Below are 24,188 nucleotides of genomic sequence, written 5' to 3' on the forward strand. Positions count from 1 at the left end.
TTTTGTATTTTTAGTAGAGATGGGGTTTCACCATGTTAGCCAGGATGGTCTTGATCTCCTGACCTCGTGATCTGCCCACCTCAGCCTCCCAAAGTGTTGGGATTACAGGCGTGAGCCACCGCGCCCAGCCTATCCTCATGTTTAGGCCTGATGGGTCTACTTTTAAGTGTCATAGTTTTAAATTACATACAGTTCCAGGTGAGATTTTATACATAAGAACAAGATCTGTTACCAATGCTAAATCCTCAAATAATATAACATAAAAGTATATTTCTTAGGATTGATGAGAAACAGCCTACTACACAAAATAAAAGTGGGAAAACACATTTCAATTGAAACTCTTCTCAAGTAATACTTTACAGAAATATAAGCCAAGTAGTATACTCCATTGTCTTTTCCTGGAAAGCATAAAACCAACACTACTATCTTTGAATGCCAGCTTAAAATAAACAGACACAACAACAAACCCACCGAAGTCAGAACTGAGTGATTAGAAATCCATTGACATACTTTTCTTAGTTTATTAAAAATCAATAAATCATGAGCCTGCCATTCGTTCTTTGGAAGTTAATTTTAAAAATATCTAAAGAAAATATTCTTATTTACTTATTCCTTTGATTTAAAGAAAGATCACCTGTGTTAACAAGGTACAATTGGAGGCCAAGGGTGGGCCATCATAGTCAAGAAGAACAAGTGTTACCCAGACGGGTCCAGCAAAACAATTTGTAGTGCTCAGTGCAAGATGAAAATGCAGAACCTCTTGTTCATAGGTTAAGAATTTCAAAATGATGATAGCAAAGCATTAAACAAAGAATGGTGCTTTTCTAAGATAGGGCTCTGTGTGACCAATTGCAGTTTTTGTGCCCATGAAGCTGTCCCAGGTCAAGTGAATAATATCTATCCCTTATTTTCTATCACAGCAAATCTGGTGGGGTAAAGGGAGCAGTACTTGTTGCCTTATTTACTGCCAATAATCTATAACAGAGGAGAGAAATGTGTATTATACTGGGATGTTAATGAAATGCTTATTGACCATGACAAGTCAAAGAGTCAGTCTCAGAGATTAGAACATGACACTTTCAAATCAGCCATAAAAACGGCCCTTGAAGTCCATAGAGCCCCCATGTCCCATATGCATGTGTTTCTTAGGAAACAAAAGTTATTGGCATATTTGAAGTGAAATAGGAAGTAGGTTCTCCCCTTCTAAACACAAGGTATCTTGATTTTGGAATAACTTTAACATACTCTGCAGACAGTCAAATAATGAGTGAATGGAAAACGTTAAAGGCAAAAATGAACACAACTTCTGTGATATCTACTGTGAACCTTCTAAAGTAAAATAAACCATTTCCTGTGATTCCAAACAGATGCTTCATTTCCTATAAAATAACTTTGAAATAGAAGACTCACCGCTTGGACCCTGGAAAATTTATTTGTAGTTATGATATATTCAGGTTCCTCACAAACTAGCTGATCTGACCACAGAAAGGATGAAGTACACCTTGGTCACAGGGACTTGACATATTCCATGCAATCACAGAACACCCTGAGGGCATTCTGAAACATACAGCTTGCATGTAGGTATAAAGATACCCAGGAGCTGAATCTCAAACTGTTTTCACCGTGAAGAAACAAAACTGTGTCAACATATATTGCTATAGCTCAATAATAAATAATTGGATTTATATTTACTTAAAGTTGATGATGTAATTATTTTCATATAAAAGTATTTAACATCAAAAAGGGAATCCAATGAAGCCATTTGACCAGTGCAATAGAAATAGAGATTTTCCTGTAACTTGTGTTTTTGAAAATCTCTCTCCACCAATTTATCTATCAAATATGTATATTATTTTCTTTGAGATGGAGTTTCACTCTTGTTGCCCAGGCTGGAGTGCCTTGGCTCACCGCAACCTCCGCCTCCCAGGTTCAAGAGATTCTCCTCCCTCAGCCTCCCGAGTAGCTGGGATTACAGGCAGGTGCCACCACAACTGGGTAATTTTGTATTTTTAGTAGAGATGTGATTTCTCCATGTTGGTCAGGCTGGTCTCGAACTCCTGACCTCAGGTGATCCACCTGCCTCGGCCTCCCAAGGTGTTGGGATTACAGGTGTGAGCCACTGCACCTGGCCAAGAGAATTTTTAAAAACGTTCTCTTTTTCAGATATTACTATGTATAATAGTAAATTTATGACACTATAGCAACAATAGCCAACAATATATAGTAAGAGATTATTAAAAAATGGGATAGGGACCAAATCAGATATAGAAGAGATTACTGTTGGGATATATAATCATAATTTATCTCGATTCAACCAGACGTTTGTTACAAGATACAATAGCATTCCCAAATTTCACTTGGAAGAAACTGTATTTATAATCCATGAGTGACTGTTAGATGAGGCTAGGGGATTGAACATGCTTCAGTACTCCTTACACTCCTGTATGGATCTTAGTAATGCAAAAGAACTCTGAACTTAGACTTGTTTACAGGGAGTCTAAGTCCCAACACTGCCACGAGTGTGCTGTGCACCCCTGGGCAAGGTAGCTGAACAACTTGTGGACCTTAGTTTACCATAATCCAAAGTCTATGTAAAATTGAGGAGACTGAATTTGAGGATTCAGTGAGAGGGAACTCCAGTTCTAACATTCTGTGACTTATGGCCATCCTCATCTGTGAAGCTATGTTAAAACAATGCTATGAGACTGCTTTTGAAACAGTTTTCTGAGGTAACTGTTCTCTCTCTATACAGATGTCCCTGGCCAAACTTAGAAATCTGAAACATTTTAGGCAGCACATGCAGTTTCCTCGGCTGATAACTACTTTTCACCTGAGGCTTCACGGAGGTGCTTTTATGAACATTCTACAGCCCCTCATGGGTAAAGAAAACAGCGTTACTTCATGACCCTGGCTTTAAAAGCATTCATTCAATTATACTTCAGCAGAGAGTACTGCATTTCCATCCCCAAATATCAGCAGGATAGTGACTTTTCAACAAGCACTGCCTAAGGGAGACATACTTGTCATTTTTTCGTCTTCTACCACCTGCCCCACCTCAGAGAATGATGGTTTCTTTTATGCTAGAATTAAACACAATTGACTTACAGTGTTCTACTCCAGGTTAAGAAAAGGTATTGGTATAAAAATGTCAAGTTAAAACAGCATCTTTCCAACTGAAGAATTTATTTAGCATCACGTTTTTCTCAAAACAACATTTTATTAAGTAAAAACATATTTCACTCATTTTGTTTTCTGAAATTATTCTAAAAAGTGAATACTTAATATATACTCACATTACAAAGAACAAAATATAAGAATAAAGTATTTAAGCACACCCAAAACTATCAAGACTGTAAGCAGAGAGTTCACTAGATGTCCTGTGTTCTGACACAGTGTCAAGATTCCTTTGAGCGCCAAGATTCCATGATGTAGGATAAAGAGCTCTAGAAGCCCCAACAGCAGGTGAGGCAAATAAATACAAAGTTGGCTGATCAGGTGGACAATAATGTCAACAAACATTAGATACAGCATTTGAAAAGACAGGAAGTGTGAAAAGTATTAAAGTTAAAACTTGATCCAAATGCAGCTAAATTAACATGTGTAGAACTCAGTTAAGAAAAATAAACTTTTCAATTCTATTATTTTAGTACATAATCCTATAATAATCATGACAAATCAACAAAATGAAAATCAGAAGGCATCTCAATCCTGAAAAAAAGTAGTATCATTTTATGTCAAAGAAGTATTAAACTAAGCAGAAAGCAGGATAGAATTTTAATATTTAATATTTTTAAATTCTGGTATTAGGGGAATATTCAGAATTTCAGTTTATTCAAAGTGAATCAAAATAGGTTTGAAGAGATTTTCAATCTATAGCAATCAATATGTTTTAATAACTCTATATAGCAGATGTGGTAATATTAAAAGAAGAAAGTACATAGTAATAAAATTCTTCAATGAATGTTAACCCATCTTTATGTTAAGCATTCCATATTGCCTTTAGAAGCTCAGCAGTAATGCATACTTGGTTTTGAAAGTGAGCTTAAAAATATTTTAAAAATAACGTTGGTAGTATATTTGTCTAGTTCTTATCCTAAATTGTGACTTAAAACAATGGGGTGATTAAATGTGATTAACATTTCATCACAGAAAATAAGCTTTAGTTACCATGACATGACACTGAAGACATATCAATTTCATTAAAGTAATGGTGACTATCAGGAGTAAAAAAATGAAATAAAAATAAATTTTAAAACTCTGAAATCTACTTATCATCCATCTTCCATCCCCTCTATAAAAGAATAGGAGTTATTACTTCTACTCTTATTAATTCTCTTACTGAGTTCTAATTATGTGTCTCAGAGTGTTCAATTGCTTTGCAGGGTTTTACTTATTTCTCATGAGATACATGGCATTAATATCTATGTTTTATACACGTTTTATAGATGAGGAAACTGAAGTTCCACAAGATTAAGTAACTTGCCCAAGGTAGTGAGAAGAACCTGGATGTAAAACCAGTAAATCTGGCTCCAGAACCCGCTTTCCTAAGTAGCTTTCATTCTGATTGCAGGTAAATAGGAATCACTCACATTTCTGCCTGGAATTTTTATCTAAAAGTTACAATCAAGAAAAGCACACCTCTTTTATTTGCTTTTTTTTTTTTCCCCCCACTCATTAAAGACAGGATATAAAAAGTTTCCCCCTTCTTAGTCAGAATGGGTATAATTGCAAAGGGTCAGAGACCCAACTCCTTGTAGCTACCACTTGAAAGGCATTGCAAATCTGATCTTGTCACTCTGAAGCTTAAATTCCTTGAGCAGCTCCCTATTCTCCTAGAATAAAGGCCTCAGGTCTTTAACGTGGCCTGTGAGGCACTATTTGAAACTCTGCTTTGGCCAAATAGAACTTTCTTCATTTTTTTAAAGGCTTACTCCTTCAGTCCTCAAGTCTTTTGCACATGCCAGCTGTTTTCCAATTCATTGTTCAACCTTTAGCTCAAATGTCATCTCCCAGAAGTCTTCTTTGACTGTTCAGATTATTCTCTTGTTCCACGTTTTCCTAGCACTTTCCCTTTGTATCATATAATCATAATAGAAATTAACTATATGTATAAACTTTTAAAAAATGTTGGTCTTCTCTGCTAGGCAATAAGTTAATGAGAGAATATATGTGGCTTATTTAGTACTGAACCCCCAATACCTGGGATAATGCTGAAACATAATAGATGCTCAGGAAATAGTTCTCGAAAGAATAAATGCAAACCACTTCAAAATAAAAAAGACTTGCAGAAAGTATCTCTTTTATTCTAATACAACTAAGCATTTATTTTATCCTGAAGTAAGTCTGTGTCCAAATTTGATTCATTTCTTTATATGCTACCGTCAGACAAATGTTGTAGTGCATCACTAAATAATCTCTATGAGCTTTACTTTTTGTTTAGCTTTGTCTTGGTAGGTGGGAATTGTGCTTTTAGCTTCAGCTTTTATGGGAACTAGTAGCAGAACAGCCAGTCCTGTCACTCACAATGCAATGAGTAATACTTGGTAGCTCACACCTAGCTGGGAAGTTTATTAATGAGCTTCTACTTCCTTAAAACAAACACATACACACTTTTGTGCCAAGGCAGTGTTTTCTAACCTAGATGTTCTAGGTTTTGTTTCTAATGCATCTAGGTCAGCAATAAGAAGCCATATCTTTGTGGTCATACAATTATTCACTTCTTACTGATGGTACACATGGCCAAATGCAGGTTGCTTTTGAAAAGAAACCACCCCAAAACAAGCTTAGAGAAAGACATTTAGTTTCTGGTAGATAGGCCACAAAATTGGTCCCTCCCTGCCTAATTTCCATGATTTTATGCCCAGTTAGCCAGAATTCAGTTTAGAAAAAAGCCATAATTAATAGTTTACAAATGTATGTTTAAGGAACTGAGATTATAGTTTATCAGACTTATAAATCCTTTCTTGCAAATGATATAAATTTATGCTCCAATATAACAAACACTCAAAGGTTGAAACACTAGTTTTTATTTGCGACTGGAAAACTGAAGCTTGAAACAAGGAGTGTACTACTCAGTCTTGTTAGTCTATAGGTATTCAAGTGGGGAACACTGTTTCATGAGTTCTAATTTGCTTTTGTTTGTCAAATTCTGTGCTGATTGCTGCTTTTTAAATTATATTTGAGATAATTAAAGTTTTTAGTGATTACTTTGCAATTAGATATGGTGACTTATATAACATTGGAGTGTTCCTCTCAGCTGTCACTTCAACTGCAAAATAAAACTGAAGTTTTGAGCTATGCAGAAGACATGCCTTACTTTTGAAAAGACACTCATCTTATTCATTTTATTCTATTTATCCTATTATAAAAGATATGAGCATAAACAAAAAAGTTGGAATACCACGTTTAAGAGAAAAATTGCTTTGAGATTTCTCAGACATCCTTTAGTGATAACACTATAGAGAATTAAAAGGAGAGAGCGTTTGCAAATCATCAAGCTTATTCACCCAGATCAAACTACCTCCATCTCTGGTGAGGACAGAGAGACCTGCAGGGGATAAGCTGAATCAAGGGAACAGTGCAGATGCAAGGAAACACTTTGAAAGAGGGCCTGCAAAGCAAGATAAAAATCTAATCTTTTTTTTTTTTAAATCAAACACATTCTCTGTCCTTATGAGTAATCAATTATATGAAAGCAGCACATACTTTACAGTAATTACTTGATACTGTACAAGTCATCTGCCCTGTCTTTTAAAAACTTGTTATTTAAAAGATAATGGAAATAATATTGGGCTTATTAAAACAAACAAACAAACAACAACACGACTTGCAAGATGTAAAGGAAAACGATACAATTTGGTGACCTGCAGAGCATATAGATAGAAGAGGCTTGTATAATATGTGGGCTCGCTTTATTTATTTGTGTGCAAAAGTCAATTACAAACAGCCTTTTAAGTATATACAATACACCATATATTCCTAGCTGAAGCCATCTCTTCAAGCGACAGCAACAGATGCACGTTCTCATCACATTCAGGGAGCGTTACTGAGTGGCCCTGTAGGGGATACAGAGATAAGCATAACACATCCTCTACCCTCCCAGAGTCTTCAGTCAAAGGATAGGGAGGAAGGATCTGGTGCACACAGAGAGCAATGAGGAAGAAACAGAGTCAAAGAGTTCAGAGGATGGACGTGTTATCCTGAATGGGGGAATCTGAGAACTTTTTCAGGGTGAAGTTTCTCCCCAGCCCGGCTTCATGACTGGAAAGGATTTGACCTGGAGATAAATATTTGGGGGTGAGGTACTGGAGCGAAGAACGAAGGCAGAAAAGCCCTCTTCTCTGAAATCGCACCATTCTGATTTTTAGCCTTTCAAGCATTTGGGGATTGTCTGTTGAAATAATTTCCCAGGCCTAAGGCTTATGAAGAGCTTTCTGCCTCATCCAGTATTACTGTTTCTCTTCATGTGTGTCTTGTGGAGTCCTCAACCTCAGTCTGTGGCGGAGTCTCACACGGTCTATTTAAAAGTAATCATGCCATTCCCCAAACATCTGATGTTGCCCTTTGAGAGGGTAATGGTTTTCCTTTTCATTCTGATTCCATCAATAGAGTGACACTAATCCAGACTGATTTGAGTAAACAGGGCATATTCCCCATTGTCTCTGTGATCTGAGAAAGAATAAACTTGAGAAAGATCACTGGCTGGATTGGAAATGGCCCCTTTGGGTGTTTTGCGCAAGCTTAAAAGGAAAAAGAAAATGCCTGTACAGAGTTCTTTCCAAGGCAAGCTCACTTCGGGGGTGGTAATTCTCATAGGGGTATTATACTAAACTGCACCTATTAGTGGCTTTAGCACCAATAAGAAAGTAGAACTATTTCTTTTGTAGTGTTTCCAGCATAGCTGACAAGAGTGTTTCATAAATTTCCGCCTCTGGCAACACACCACAGCTTGACTCAAAATTCCCTCTTTCAGCTTGTATAAGGAAATCTTTTTGCCATTTAAGAAATACAGACAAGATGCAATTCAGATTACAAGTTTTGCATGAAATATCAATTTATGTTACACACACATTCACTAACATTCCAAAAATGTTTTATTCTTGCCAGTTATTCCCTCACCTAGAACCAACATGTGCTCTATCTTAACCCCAGTTACTGAATTTTAAATTGACAGGTGAACATTATCTGGTGAAGCCATCTCAGCTCGAATCCATACAATCATCCATTTGTACTTTGTCTTTGAAAAAGAAACGGGAACAATTTAAAAATCAGAATATATAAAGTTAGTCCATATCAAACATGAAATCAATCAACTTAGAAATAAGAAATTTATATATATATATTTTTTTTGCAGAAAATGGAAAAGAATAGTTTTTGAATAGTATAGGTGCTATATTCTCAGACCAACTAAGGACATCAACTGTGGGGAAGTATAAAGTAAGACTTTTGAAAAGATTTTACAGACACTTCATAGAACTACTTATTTCTTTTAAGGAGGTTGTATTTAGTGGAACCTCACTGTTTCCCCTAATGTCTGTAGGACAATCATATGCTAACATTCAATGCTTTCAAATTCTGCTTTATGGAAGTGGAGGATTAGGTTGCTTAAAAAAGAGAAAGAAATGAGTACAAGCTTAGATGTCTCCTCATTTACCTTGAAGCCCAGTTCTCCTCTTATCCACTCCCTTTGGCTTTAAATCAAGTCACTGATTCACCCCTTCCTCTCGCCATGGCTTACCCTCACCTGCCCTATTATTATCTCTTCAATTGCCCACATGGTCTTCTTGGGTGAGATGAAAGTGATGAAGGAGGCTGTGGAAAGGGAGAATATTGATGTGTGGAAAAGACGTGTCTTCTCCCAATATTTATCTTCATATATTACATCTTACGTATATATCCTTGTCCCAAAATCAAATTAAAAAATTTTATGGCAAAGATAGTATCTTAAATTTTTGTTGTTTTTTACTTGGTGCAGTTGGTTTTTAAATGGGATATTCACATTTCCTTCTGCTCTGTTATTTACTTCCCAGCTGGGATTCTCATTTTGAATAAATGTCTTATATTCAGCTTCAGGATTACTATTTGCATTTAGAGCAGTGACCAGAGAAAAGACTTCTGGTCCTATTTCTAAGACGACTATTTAATAAGTAAAATCAACTCATAATAAACAGAGAGTCAGTGTGAATTTTGTTCCTAGCTTTGATTAGTTTTAAAATGTCATTACTAAGTCCCTATAAATGATAAGACACCATATCTGTCTCTGTAGAAGTCTAAGGAATGGGAAAAGGTAATTCTCAACTTTTCAGCCCAAGGAATCATTCAGGCTAATTTTTTTTCCCTTCCTGCAAGATGTCACTCACCATCCCTAGAGTATGTCAAGTTTTGAATCTTGAATTCTGAACAACAGTCACACTTTTAAAACACACATAGGTTTCCGCTTTTAGTGAGATCAATATTCCAATTAACTTTTGTTGCTATTTCGACAAAAGCGTTCCATTTTGACATAAATAGTAAATACATATCAGTGTTTAAACCAACACATTTTCTTTTTAAATCAATATACTATGTTCCTTCATCTTGTCTGGCACAGTCCTCCCTTGTATTTTTATTCATTTTATCCCCTCTAAATAGAATGTCTTTGCTCCCCTCATTCCTCATCTGAATTTCAGTTCTCAAACCATATAAAATATTACCTTTATCATAAACAGTTTAAACTCTATTTCACTCTTTTAAAACTTGAGATATCTTGGTTATACTGGAGTCATTTATGAACCCCTCATATACTCCCTCAGATTATGAATTCACTGAGGTTAGAAGCTGTGAATTACTAATTTCTTCTTTCTTCACAGTGCATATCACAGTGACTATTATTAGTTTTCAGTAACTGTTGGATTGGAAGGAAGTGCTTCCTTTAGTGGGGGAAATAATCAAAATGGTTTGTGGTTGGTACTTCAAAATCATTGTGTCTGGCTTACAGCCAAGTTTATACTATTTCATTTTGGGGTGGAGTGTTAGGGTGTGGAAGAGAATGAAATAAGGAATGGGGTCTTTACAGCGTGATTATATAATTTATCTTCCAAATGGGACAGTTTGGAAAGTGAAAAGGTGTGCTATTAGTAATTATGCTAGAATAGCAGGCATAAATAAAGACCAACCAAGACCAATATTTCCCAATTTGTCTATGGCAGGGACCATAGTTATTAAAAAGAGCACTGGGCAGTAAATACACAGGTTGTATGAGACTTTAGAAACAATCCATTTGTATCCTTCTAAAGGTTCCAGAGAAGTGATAGATATTTCTGCAAAACAGGCAGCCAATGTGCAATGCAGAGAAATGCATTTTCATACTTCTAGGCAATCTCAAGCAAAGCCATTTATTCTCCCTGTGCTCTCTAGTAGAGCTCTAATTACACAATGACACCATTCCTCTGTTCAAAATCCTTCCATGGCTTGTCAATGTCACTATAATAAATGTACTCTCCTCTCAGTGTTATGGTCATCTCTGAGCCACTCTATCTTGCATTTCCAACTTTATTTCCTGATTGTCTCATAATTTCAGTTGCATTTGAACTATTTGATGCTTCTGAGTGTATCAGCATTCACTCCTCACCCCCCTTCCCTTTGCTGATGCTTATTTCTTCACCTAAAATCCTCCTTCCTTCTTATATTTCTAGAACTTGGAAATTTCGATCTATCCTTCCAAGTGCAGCTTCATCTTACATATGCATGTAGACTTTCTTGACCCTCCTACATCATAGGCTCTCTTTCCCTTTGATGCTTTATATTATCTTGCTCACACACTTAAAAATCTCTCCTGTATTATAATTGCATTCATATTTGACTCATTCCCCCAGTGAACTATAATCTTCTTAGTGTAGGAATTGTTTAATGATTTTTTAGATCCTGTGTACCATTTTACATATAACTGATGCTCAGTAAACATTTTTTTAAGAGTCAGTCAGTTCTCCTTCTAACCTGTTTCTCTTTCTCAATACTACTTTTCATGAATATTGACAATGTAGCACTTAATCAAAAAGTATAAGTAAAAATTATAAAATGTTTAGAGAGGTGGCCCATTAATAAGCCACATTTCACTATTTTCTTGGGCCCACAAATTGCATCCTTAAGATTAGGAATAAGATTTAAAACTTAACTTTTGAATCAAATGTTTCACTTTGACACTTGAATCCATTCTCTTCCAGACCCAAAATGTAGTACTCTATTGGATACCATTCATAGGTTCCACTAAATTGGCACTGGACAATAATGCTATATTAGTCATCTGATGTTTTCCTCAACATACATCTAAAGAAAATTGAGTGCCCACTTGGGTTTAACAAGTTTTTATCTTCAAAATAGTAAAACTTACAAATTGTGGAAATCATCAAGTTGTTTTCCACAGAAGTATTTTTTTGTTACCTGTATTCATTCTATTTGTTGATATAAAACAATTAGAAATTTAAAAATATTCAACAGGAGAAAAAAGTACTAGGAAGGAAGGATTTTTACCTGTGCCCCTCTGTTCTACCAGCTCAGATTCCACCCAAAGCAATCATATGCACATCAAAGAAAACCAGGGTGTATTTGTGGTAACGTATTTCTCAACTGTTTGATCCAAATCCCTTTTTAAAATCTCATGACATTAGATATATACTCCCTTTCTAGGCAGAATGCAGAATCTAAATTCTGTACATAGTCATTGAGGAATGTTTTAGCAACTCCGCATTCAGAAAATGTATGTGTAATGAAAAAGAAACCAATTTTTTGATTGCTCTAGAAAATCTAGACATCCATTGATGCTTTCTGTTGTACCTGTGACATCCTGTTGAGAATCACTGCTCTTCTAAAAAGCAAACCAAACCAAACATGGTTTTCCTTATCGAGGTAAAGGATAAGTGATTTATTATCTCAAAATCATTTTTTCCCCCGTAGTAGTGAAGGAAGGATGATGTGCGATCTGTGATCTAAGATGTCTTTCTCCTAGTTCCCTCTGGGCTCGAGGACAACCAACTGTAAAACAAGTAGTGCAATTTATGGCCACAGCATGGAGTAAGGAATACGACGTGGCAGACATGAATTAAACCTGCAGCTTCTGCTTCTCACCCACTGTGCTTTTTCCTATGACAATAAATAGCTCAGAAGCACAACATGGGGCAGCTTAATACATTTATTAACTATCAACAGAAAACTCACACCCATATTTTTTAAACGGTTAAGTCAGTAGAAATAGTACTAGGGGCCGGGCGTGGTGGCTCACACCTGTAATCCCAGCACTTTGGGAGGCCGAGACGGGCGGATCACGAGGTCAGGAGATCGAGACCATCCTGGCTAACACGGTGAAACCCCGTCTCTACTAAAAAAAAATACAAAAAACTAGCCGGGCAAGGTGGCGGCGCCTGTAGTCCCAGCTACTCGGGAGGCTGAGGCAGGAGAATGGCGGGAACCGGGGAGGCGGAGCTTGCAGTGAGCCGAGATCGCGCCACTGCACTCCAGCCTGGGAGACAGAGCGAGACTCCGTCTCAAAAAAAAAAAAAAAAAAAAAAAAAAAAAAAAAAAAATAGTACTAGGACAGGAAAGATGTTTTTTTCCTAGACCAAGCAGACACAGAAATCAATTAAGTGAGAATGACCTGGGCTACAGGGAGTTTACCCTGCTGCCTCCACATTTTTTTTCTTGCATTCCACTGGCTTTGTACAACAGTTCTTCATGGAAACTTTTTTGGAGTGCCTACTATGAATCATCCCATCACTCCTGGGTATTAAAAAGAAAGTGGCTGAGTAAAGGGAACACAATCATATACATACAGCTCTCTCAACTACAGAAAGAAAAATCATTAACCCTGATTTGTAAAATGAGGTGTTTCCATATATGAACCTTGATTTCCCATTTAGTTCTAAAATACTGTAACCCATTTGCCAAAGTGTCTTTCCTTCATCATGTAACACCCCGGATGAGGAATTTTAGTAAATATCTCTTTCTAAGAAGGAGTTTCAGATCCTCCCACTCACACATACACATACACACACTTACACACACAGCCCTGTTTTGTTTCGTTTTTCCAGAAAGTTGAAGTTAAAACTTGGTCTGTGAAGAAGTTCCTTTCTTTTGGCCCTCTCTCTCTAAGTCTGAGACCGTTCCCAGAGGCTCTGTCTTTCCTAGCCTAGCACTGGGGAGTGGAGCTTGCTTGTGGCCTCTCCACTGTACCCAAGGGTAGTGCCTTCAGCCTTGCCTGTTATATCCTGCTCATGTTCTCCTCCCTTCTGGAACCTTTCCTATTAATTAGCAGCTCCCCCAAATCCAGATCTGCTAGGGGTTGGGGAAGAATTCAAAAGTTATGGAAGAAGCAGTAGAGAAGGAGCAGTGTTCTTATATCGTTTTTGAGTTACCAATTCAAAGAAATTGCTAGCAAATTACTATACATTTATTTGAAGTCAAAGAATGGGTTACAGTTTTTAAATAATTTTCACTCTTACAGAAAGTTTTATACCTTTTTCATTTTTAATCTACCCAGTGTTTAACAATTCTTGTGTGATAACCGTAGATTGCTTTTTCTGTATTGACAGTTACTAATACACATAAATCCCCACACATTATAACTTTTATATTAAATGTATGGTTCTCAGAGCCATGTGGTCCCAGGCATTTCATATACTCAGATGTAGCACTGAATTTTTACAGAGGACTAGATATGAAAGCATAATCCTGAATAGAAAGAGAGCTGTTTGTACGTAATAGAATGGAAGTCAAGCCATGAAATTATGACCTAATACATGCACTGGTGGAAGGATATGAAAGTCATGCAGGCAATATGCAAAAAGACATAGAAAGGTAGGGAAGTGCGGCCATGTTTTTTCACAGATATTTTTTGTCGACCTTAGCGGCATTCCAATAGAAAACAGACAAGTGATGCCTTTTGTGGCTCTTGATTACATATTTATCTGAAGTTTTGAAAAACTAAAACCTGTGTATAAAACTACTTTCTTTCATAAGCATGCCATATTCTCACAAACAACATGACTCTTTTGCCTCCATAAAAGGAAATAATTTCTACAAATATCCTCTAATCACAACATGAATGCAATTGCTTTCTTTCACAACATTATATTTAACTTAAAAAATAATCATTTCTTGCCACTTTACATCAACCTTGTGCTTCACTTAGAGATATCAATGAACAGACTTTTGCTTCTCCCATTTGATTTACAAGATCCTAGGTGGCTTATAAATACTGTATGTGAAATAGTTCATGAATAAAGACAGACAAACTCAGGTATGACATGATGGACGGATCATTTTCTGAATGATTAAAACTGGACAAAATTGGATCCAATAGAATCAAGAAGATCTTAAAAGCTACTTCTATTTAAAAACAAATTGGCAACATTTTAAGCTAACTTTCAATATTACAGCAAAACAAGAAACTCAAGTTTTTCTACCGAGGACAAGCAAGCCTGCTTGAATGTTTTAAAGAAAAATAGGCACTTCCTTTTCCTTCTTTAGATAACTCGATATTTCCCCTGTCGTATTTACACAGTTCAGGAGTCTAGACAATAGTGTGGTCAATACCATAGCACAGGCCTGCTTAGCAGCCCTCTGCTCCACTCTTCCTCTTGCGGTCTGCACCGGAATACTATGCATTTTGTTTTGATTTTTAAGGAGCTCAATTTGAGTACTCTAGTCCACTTTTCCAAGCACTCACCTGCAAGCATTTTTATCTGAAACACCGAACTCTCTCTCCACAACACCCCCCACCCAATCTGATTAGTGTCAACACAGCTGCCCATTCTGAGGAATGTAAACTAATATTGTTGTTAGACCTCCCTCAACCTTAGGAAACTTCCTCAAAGCCTTACAGTCTCTTCAGGATTCTTTTTTTATCCCTTTGCACAGGTTTAAATACCTAAGACAAACTTGCTAACAGATCAGAAATGCAAATTATCAATTCCTTCAATAAAATCCTGTATGCTGTAATACACATTTACATACATGCATGTATAAATATTTAACAACGCATCCCTCCAAAATAACTTTATTTGTCATCACACGTGAAAGTACAAGTCACCCTCCAGACGACAGAAATGTTATTACAGTCCCTTCTGGATTTAGGTGGGTCTCTGGATTGACAGACTTAAAAATGAAGATGGCTTTAAAAAATCTCACCTGATTATTTTGAAAAAAGCTTCATTTGCTTTTAGGATGAAGTCTGGAAATAGACCTATGCTAAGAAGTTAAGACACAGTCAACTAATTTTTCTTACTGGTACGTGAATACCCATGATAGGATTCACTGCAATGTATCCAGCAGAGTGTGATCTGCTGAGTCTGTTTTTATAAAAAGTGACTTTATAAAATCCTGAACATTATTTTTTCAAATACATAATGTCATCCAGATTTTTTTTTCTTTTTCATCTTCTCCTACTGCTCCATCTCCTACTTAATAATAATAATAAAAAAAATCTTACAGCCACCACAGAAAACATTAACCAAGAAAAGGAGATTCCTACATACAATTTGCAAAACATTACTTTGGGTGACCGAGAACCACAAATATGTAAGTCTTTTAAAAAATAATAAAAATTAAAAAGCATCTCTAAATGGAGTGCTAAAATCTAAAATCCTTACCTCACTAAATTGAGTCTGGGCATTGTTTTCCAGGTACAACATGTTAGCTGTAAGATTGATCAATGCTGCTGTCCTCTCTTCTGGCTCCAGGATTTTGCCAACCCCCCCACCCCCTCTGAGACCCTTACGATATGAATCTACTAAGAAGATAACAGAACTCAAGTCCCTCTCTCTCTTTCTCTCTCTGTACATAATTTAAGGTTTCCTAATATATACCCAACTATAGGCATGAGGAGGCGGGACTCTTCTCTTTACCTGTCCAATCCATCAACTTCCACCTGGACTCCTCCACTCCAATGGAGTGAGGCCTCTCCCATCTCATTAAGTAGTTAGAATTCCTTATCACCAATCTTTAAAAGAAAAAGAAAGAAAGAAAAAAAAAAAACCCAGGAGACAGACAGGTAAAACTTTCCCTGTCTCTTTCATAAGAAAGTGCACTCTCTTTTAAAAACAAAACAAATCTCCCCAAACAAACCGCACCACCACACCACGATTTACAGAAGGCATTTCAGAAAGTTATTTTACTCTTTGCAACTGAAAAGTAAACTTCAGGAAAACTTTTAGGAGGCTTCTTTTTTTTAAATCTAGATTTGAGGTTTCAAGAATGAATACACCAAGTTAGAAATTAGGAGAGAGAACTCAAATCCACTGTTACATTTAATCAATGTAAAAAAATCAAAACCCACTGCCTGGTAGCTAAAGAGTATTTAACTTATTTTCCCCAGAAAAATGCCAGTGGTTTCATATCAAGCAATGACAAAATAAGCTATCTGATTTTTTTGAGCATGTTTCAATAACAATTTAAACTACCAGTCCCCGTTAACTTATAAAAACAAGCAAACATCCATATTATGTACAGGAATTAGGAATCCTGATAAATATGTCCTTTTTTTTTTCTTTTCTTTTTCTTTTTTTTTTTTTTTTTACAAAACCCTTATATATTTGAATATTTCTTTTCTCTATTTTATTGTACCCAGTTTCTACTAATATCTTTGCTTGTGAATAGGTAATAAAAATGATTACTGTACATGATTTATCTATGTAAATGATGAGTAGAATAAGTATTAAAGCATAAGATAGCAATTCTCTTTTGTCTTAAAAATACATTTACCTAAATACATGCCAACATTCATGCAGAATCTGGCCTTGGTTCGAAGATGTGGTGGAGATGAGATGCACCCTGATGGTTATCATGTGATTCATTAAAATACTCTCTTTACTGCTGAATATTTGTAATTCAGTTAGACTGATTTCTCCACATCATCCTACAGCCCCCACTCAGGAACCCAGTTTCCTCTATTTTGCTTGAAAAGTTGTAAGTGGCAAAGACAACTATAAGTGAATATTGCGATTTCTTATAAAATTTAGAAGACACAAAATTTAGAAGAGAATTGGAAGCCAGAAGAGATTAGAACATACATTTCAGAAACAAAGTTTGCAAATACGTTCACGACTTCCGATTTGCCTCCCCTTTACTTCTACTTTTGCATCCATAACATTTATGCACTTGAAGGATGATATGGCCATTGGCTGATATATAAGACCCATAGGTTTCTGGTAATAGTGCATCCTTCTTTTATAAACAGAAACCAAAAAACTCCCATAATATAATTTGATCTTGAGTATGCAAGAATATGACAGTACTCTGTAACACTACAAATTTATATCAGACAAAACATTCATTTCTTCACACACACATTGGGAAGAATGATCTCTCTTTCTACCTATAATTAACCAAATGAGCACTGCCTATGAGGCAAAAAAAAAAAAACAAAAAAAAAAAACAAAAAAAAAACCTGCTTACAAAATACAGTATAATTATTTGTACAATGTATTTAAATTTTACACCTACTGACAGCTTAAGAGTCAATAGTAGAAAGCAGATGGTTGCTCCCTTAAAGGTGTGCATGATTCCTGTGGCCCAAAAACTTGGATGATCCTGAAAATCATCCAGGGTGCTTTTTAAAAACAGATTTCTGGACATGGCCCCAGATCTCCTGAATCAGGCTCTGCAGGGCTACAGCCCCAACAACTGGATTTTATACAGCTTGCTAGGCGGTTCTGTATGAGTCATGCTTGGGAATCAATGATCTAGAGGAAATGCTGTTAGCACAACTGCCTACAAAAGTCATTACTGAATTGTTTTTTACACTAATGGGATCACGTAGCCATTTGAATACCCAAATCTAAGGCTCAAGGTCTCAAGTATTGATATCCACTAAAAATGTAAACAACTTCATCTTTCACGAAGTCAAAAGATTCCCAGCAAGATCTGATGGATGGAAAAGTCAGATTCTTTCCACGTGCCACCTCAGCTATCAGCATGAATTCAGATACGGTCTCTAACATATTTACAAAGATTCTGGACAAAATCTAAGACAATATGTCCACTGTGGCTACTTGAGAGCTTTGAGTATTTTGGAAGAAAAGAACACTGGACTGGGAGTTAGGCGATAGGAGCTCTGTGCCCTTGGGGCAAGTTACTTAACCACTCTGGATTCAGATTCCTCATTTGTGAAATGAGGGGCAGAGCTAAATGATTTCTAAAGACCATTACAAAGATAAGAGCCTGTTTTTGTCCAGAATCAGGGAAGTGATTTAGAGGATATTCATCTTATTTTACTTGGATATTTATTTGTCCCTCAATTTGCTCATCTCCATATTGTACAAATGAAGTAGTCAAGTTGCACAGCTACTTAAGATACTTAAATGACATAAAGAAAAAGGAACAATATATTGGTGGAAAGTCGTATTTTTTGCTTCAAGGTATCCTCACAATGAAAAATTAGCTAATGGTTCATGTAGATTTGAACTCAGCACAAACATTTCCATAAAAGAGCTAATAAAAGTATATCTGATGTTTGATTTCAGAATTAGTGTGAAGAGCTGATGTAAATATCATGCATTGATTTAAGCAGGTTACAGAGAAGTAACAATTCTCTGCACTCCATAAACAAAAATGCTTATACGTGGATCTCAAAGGTTTAGTAACATGCATTAATTTTCCTAACCACCTAGTGGTGTAAGCTAGTATTATTATCTACGTTTTTCAGATAAATAAACAAATTCAAGGGTTTTAAGTGAATGCCCCAAGTCCTCAGTAGTTAGAACAACTCTAGTTAGAGCTCTTGCCTTTTCTCAGGCATTTCCTCAGACTTCTTAAAGCTCCACGGTCTCAGAATTAGGGGTCAGCACCGCCCCCTGGGTAAAAATGCCAGTGCTGTGAACCCACAGCTTTGGGAACAGAAGTCCAAGATGTCACATCGAAGCATATGCTTTCCAGAAGTAACAAAATGCTAACATTTTGATGAATATCCTTTTCTAACATCCAACTTTTTATTATAAGTGCTATATTTTCCTGTGTTTGTGTGTGTATTTGTGCATGCGTGTATGTGTCTGTGTGTGTGTGTTTAGGTATGTCTGGTCTTTCAAACTTGCATACAGGATTACAGTTTGCTTTTTGGTGTAGGAAAATTCTAATTTTTCCATAGTCAACTTTACCATTTTTTCTTTGATGACTTACTGTGTTTCAGACATAGTTTGAAAGGCCCTTCCAAGCCCAATGTAAAATTTTGCAACCATATTACAGTATTATGAGTTTTGAATGTTTTCACATGCAAATCTTTTAACTTTCCAGAATATATGTCTGTATGAAAAACAAAGGAAAATCTACTCTCGCCCATTGAAAACTGATCTTTATTATCTATTGAATATTTTTTCTCAGATTTGAAATGCCATTTTCATAAAATACCAATGTCAATGACTCCATTTGACATCTCTATGTGAAAAAGTTAAATAGTTATACTGTATATTTTTGGTTTGTGTGTTGTATTTTTATTTTTTTCCTGATTTACAATCCATGGTTGTTTGATTCCATGAATACAGAACTAGCAGGTACAGGGGCTGATAATCCTTCTACATTTTAATAAGATATCCACCTGAATGCGGCCGGGCGCGTTGGCTCACATCTGTAATCCCAGCACTTTGGGAGGCCGAGGCAGGCGGATGACAAAGTCAGGAGATTGAGACCATCCTGGCTAACACGGTGAGATCCTGTCTTTACTAAAAAAAATAGAAAAAATTAGCCAGGCATGGTGGTGGGCGCCTGTAGTCCCAGCTACTTGGGAGGCAGAGGCAGGAGAATGGCGTGAACTCAGGAGGCGGAGGTTGCAATGAACTGAGATCGCACCACTGCACTCCAGCCTGGGCAACAGGGCGAGACTCCATCTCAAAAAATATATATATATATACACACACACACACACACATATATGTATATATACACACATATGTATCTATGTATATATGTATATATACACATGTGTGTATACATATACATAGATACATATGCATATACATATATACACACACATATATACATATATGCATATACATATATACATATACACATATGCTTATACATATATACATATACCTATACATACATATGTATGTATAGGTATATGTATATATGTGTGTGTATATGTGTGTGTGTGTGTGTGTGTGTGTGTATATATATATAACTGAATGTTGAATGAGGGCAAAAAAGGAATACACAGCAATGTCTCCACTTTCTCTCCTCCCTGCTGGAACTCCCTCACTATCAGTTCACCTCTCCTAAAGGGCAACTCTGATCATGTCCCTCCTCAGGGTGTCCCAGTGCCAACAGGACCAAACAAATTATTTACAATGGCATTCAAGGCCTTTTAAAATCTGGCCCCAAACTACCGTTTCAGCTTCACTTTCCTTACAATCCACTCTGCTTAGCAAATGTGGACCCCAGCTGCCTATTTTTGTCCTGTTCAATCCGGTCCCTGAGTTTGGAATGCCTTCATTTGCTTTCCTGATATATTCAAATACTTTTAGATTCTTTAAACAATTTCTCTAAATTTCTCTAAATCCCTAAAGTTAAATCTTCTCTTATTTTAGATGAATATAAATAAAAGCAGTAATAAAATTCTACCTTTTAATGCAAAAAGTTGTATACTTAACTGTCTCCTCAACAAGATTTTGAAGTTTTTGAAGTCAGAATACATTTATGTTCATCATGTCACATTTAGTACTCCAAAAGCTCGGTGAGTATTAGCTCAATTAAACAGTTCTATAATTCTGTAAGAGATAACTAGAAAGCAGAAGAGTATTTACCCAAAGCATTTATTATGAGACAGACACACAGAGATGCCTTTTTAACAGAGAGATGCCTTTTCATCTTGTAAAAATCAAAGCATAGCATCTAATTAAAATAGAAGAGAGAAAAAATATTGCTTTCAATTCAAGCTCAGTATCTCAAGCTCTCAACAATTACTTGTGAAAAGGGAAAGTTGTCAGCATGAAAAACCTGTAATAGTCAAGAAACGTTGGGGTTTTTAGAGCATGTGTGAAAGCTAAGAAATGGTGGGGCTTTCCAGGCAGCTGCAAAACAAAACCAGTGAGATCTTTTTGATATCAGCTACCATTACTGTGAAGGATGATCTACAAAACACACTGAATAACTTTTAAAGTTCTAATACTGTGTGAATTAAGTGTTCACCTTCCTCTCCTGCCTCAGATAGGTGATAAGAATTAGCATTTGAGGAAGCTACTAAAGGCCACTAAATTAGTTCAACACATCAATTTTTAGTCTGAGGCTAAGTTCCAAAACAAGATCTCATCCATTTGAGGATGACCAGCTAAGTTCTGAAAAATGGGTAAGTCTTATAGGCATAGAAGGGGAGATGAGTTCTGTCTTAAATCTTACAGTGTATTCTAGATTTAATTTTTTATTTGTATACATGTTCAAGTAAATGATAAAATGGTAGACAGAATTTAGATTCTCTGCACTTTTTATGGTTAAGGTACTCAAAGCACTTTACATATAACAAACTCATTTAATTCTCATAAAATTATTCCTTAGATACTATGTTCATTGCTATTTTACAGATGAAGACACTGAAGTGCAGAGAGAGATTAAATGATGGAATTGAGATCCGAATCTGTGTATTTTGAGACTGGAAAACACTATGCTTCATGGTTAAATTACATCTTCATGTTTACTTTTCCCTCTTACTCCTGTATTTATCCTTCTTCAATGTCATCTATGTCCTACAGTTCATTTGCCATATAGCCAATGCTATGATTATAATAACAATAGTATTTTACCACTTACCTGGATTTAGATAGTGCCTTACTTACAGTTCAAGTAAATAGATGTACAAATGTACAGAGATAAGATAATCTCTCCTCATATTGTTTCGCATTATGGATTTAAAATTTTTAGATTACAAAAATAGTGTGAAATTTAGAAGAAAAAAGTAAAATACAAATAAAAAATGAAAGTCAACTGTAAGTGCAACTCTCAGAATTACATTAAAAGTTTCTATGGTCTTCCTCCTATGTTTATGTATGTAAACAAGATTGAGATCATATGCAATATAATTTTTTTAGTTATCATAATATTTTGAGTATTTTCCCCTGTTAAGTATTCCTACAACTAAAAGTACTGGGTCAAATGTTATGGACTTAAGTCACTTCATGGGTATAGTATCAAGTTATTTTCCAAAAAGACTGCAACAGATTACATTTGAGTGAGGCTATCACAGCACTGAGAGGATTATCTTTTCCAACTTTATACATAAAAAAATATTTTATTTTCATATTAATTCCCTTTATTGCTAGTGATATTTCATGTGTTTCAATATGTTCATTAGCCCTCTGCATTTCTCCTTTAAATGGCCTGTTAATATATTTTGCCTTACTGCCAATCCCTGCTCCATTGAAGGAGTAGTATCTTCTTTATTAATAAAGGTTTAACCCTTTAATAGATTCATCAAATATTTCCAAATTGCTTTTCTTTTTAGTATTATATACACTAAAATAAAAACTATTTTATTATATAAAACTGACTTCTTTAGGATTTTAAAAAATACATGTGTTTGTTTAGATTACAAATATGCTGTTGAAAATACAGAAAATACACACTGTATGGAATAAATTGCAGTCATTTATCCTAGAAACTACAGGTAGACGCCATTAGCATTTTGGTTTATTCTCTTCCAGAGATACATATTACACAGAAGTATGTGTTTTACCAGCTGTACACATACTCAATACTAAAGATATATTTTGTTAAGTATGTATATATGTATCTGTGTACACAGATGCATATACCTACTTTTTGAAATTAATCTGCTAAAATGAGTACATTCTCAGGTCATTAAATGCATTATATTAAATTAAATTAAATTTTAAAATTAAAAAATTAAACTGCTACATATTTATTGAATTAATTTAGCTATTTCCAACTAATTGGGAATTCAATTTGCTTCAATTTTTCTTCACCACTATAATCATAAAGCAAAAATTATTACACTATTTATTAAAGTACACTACCTTAAGCAAATTATTCAATTAAAAGACAAAAATATTTTAAAGCCTGATAGATACATTAATTTCCAAACAGGATACCAGTTTATGTTTAGGCCAACAATGCATTACAGAGCTCACCTCACTACAACACTAGTACCAGCACTAGCAGCTACTATTATTTAAAATATTTAAAAAAAATAGAGTAAAAACTCATCAACAAAATTAAGTTCCTCCTATTGCTATTATACGTTATTCATTAAAATAAACATACTCACCTGTACTCCCACTGACTGGTCTACTTTGGAAAGAGAAGGTCTTAAATCAAACTACACTGTGTTTGAATAGTGATGTGTTGAGTTTCTTTGAACCTTCATCTCTAAAAGCAAAATATCACCTCACATTATAACATTTAACTTCCCTAATCAGCCCTATGGCACTATTTAGTTTATGATAGATTCCAAATAAATGTCAGTATCTTTTATTGTTGTATTTATCAATAGGTGTATTTCTGAAGATGGCTACTAAATATCTCCTATAAATTCTTATTTTTTAAAGCACTGGATTGTCTTATGTTTGAATAGACTGATTAAAACTTATATTTCAGTCCCTGGCCCTCCTACTTACTGCCACATCCTCCGTACAGCTGCCACCATGGCAAATGGTCATAGACGCAGTCAATTGCCGGCAAGGAACAGTGGAAAGAACTTTGGAATCAACATCAGGAAACCTGGGCTTTGGGTTTCACCTATTTGATTTTGAGTTTGTCTCTTTTCTGAATGGATAATGAATAAGTATTCACTCAAGTTCATTGCATAACACATCACTTTTCCTTCTGATTCCACACTGGGATATATTATAACACAAGCCCAGATTTCCATAATTCATTCTACCTTGAAACCATAAAAACGAAACCCCTCTTGCATTCAGGGTCATGCATGAAAGGGCACTGTTCTTTTTTTTTTTTTTTTTTTTTCAATTTATTTATTTATTTTTTTTGAGACGGAGTCTCGCTCTGTCACCCAGGCTGGAGTGCAGTGGCCGGATCTCAGCTCTCTGCAAGCTCCGCCTCCCGGGTTCCCGCCATTCTCCTGCCTCAGCCTCCCGAGTAGCTGGGACTACAGGCGCCCACCACCACGCCCGGCTAGTTTTTTGTATTTTTTAGTAGAGACGGGGTTTCACCGGGTTAGCAAGGATGGTCTCGATCTCCTGACCTCGTGATCCGCC

At 35.8% G+C, this 24,188-nt stretch overlaps 1 protein-coding gene across 23 annotated transcripts in view; it reads right to left on the bottom strand.

Moving 5' to 3' along the window:
- Positions 1 to 24,188, bottom strand: part of TP63 (tumor protein p63) — a 526,038-nt gene that overhangs the window by 91,448 nt on the left and 410,402 nt on the right. For 5 of the 23 annotated variants that reach the window (XM_077991180.1, XM_077991179.1, XM_077991172.1 and 2 more), the window contains exon 1: positions 15,621 to 15,818. The exons of 16 other annotated variants lie outside the window; for them this stretch is intronic. In XM_077991180.1, the coding sequence (XP_077847306.1) occupies positions 15,621 to 15,812 (192 nt within the window). In that variant the 5' untranslated portion in view covers positions 15,813 to 15,818. Of the gene's footprint in view, positions 1 to 15,620; positions 15,820 to 24,188 lie in introns of those variants that run through there. 2 more of the 23 variants (XM_077991184.1, XM_077991170.1) reach the window with 1 other exon arrangement.

The sequence above is a fragment of the Macaca mulatta genome, chromosome 2 (genome assembly GCF_049350105.2).
Source record: "Macaca mulatta isolate MMU2019108-1 chromosome 2, T2T-MMU8v2.0, whole genome shotgun sequence".
Classification (NCBI taxonomy): domain Eukaryota; kingdom Metazoa; phylum Chordata; class Mammalia; order Primates; family Cercopithecidae; genus Macaca; species Macaca mulatta.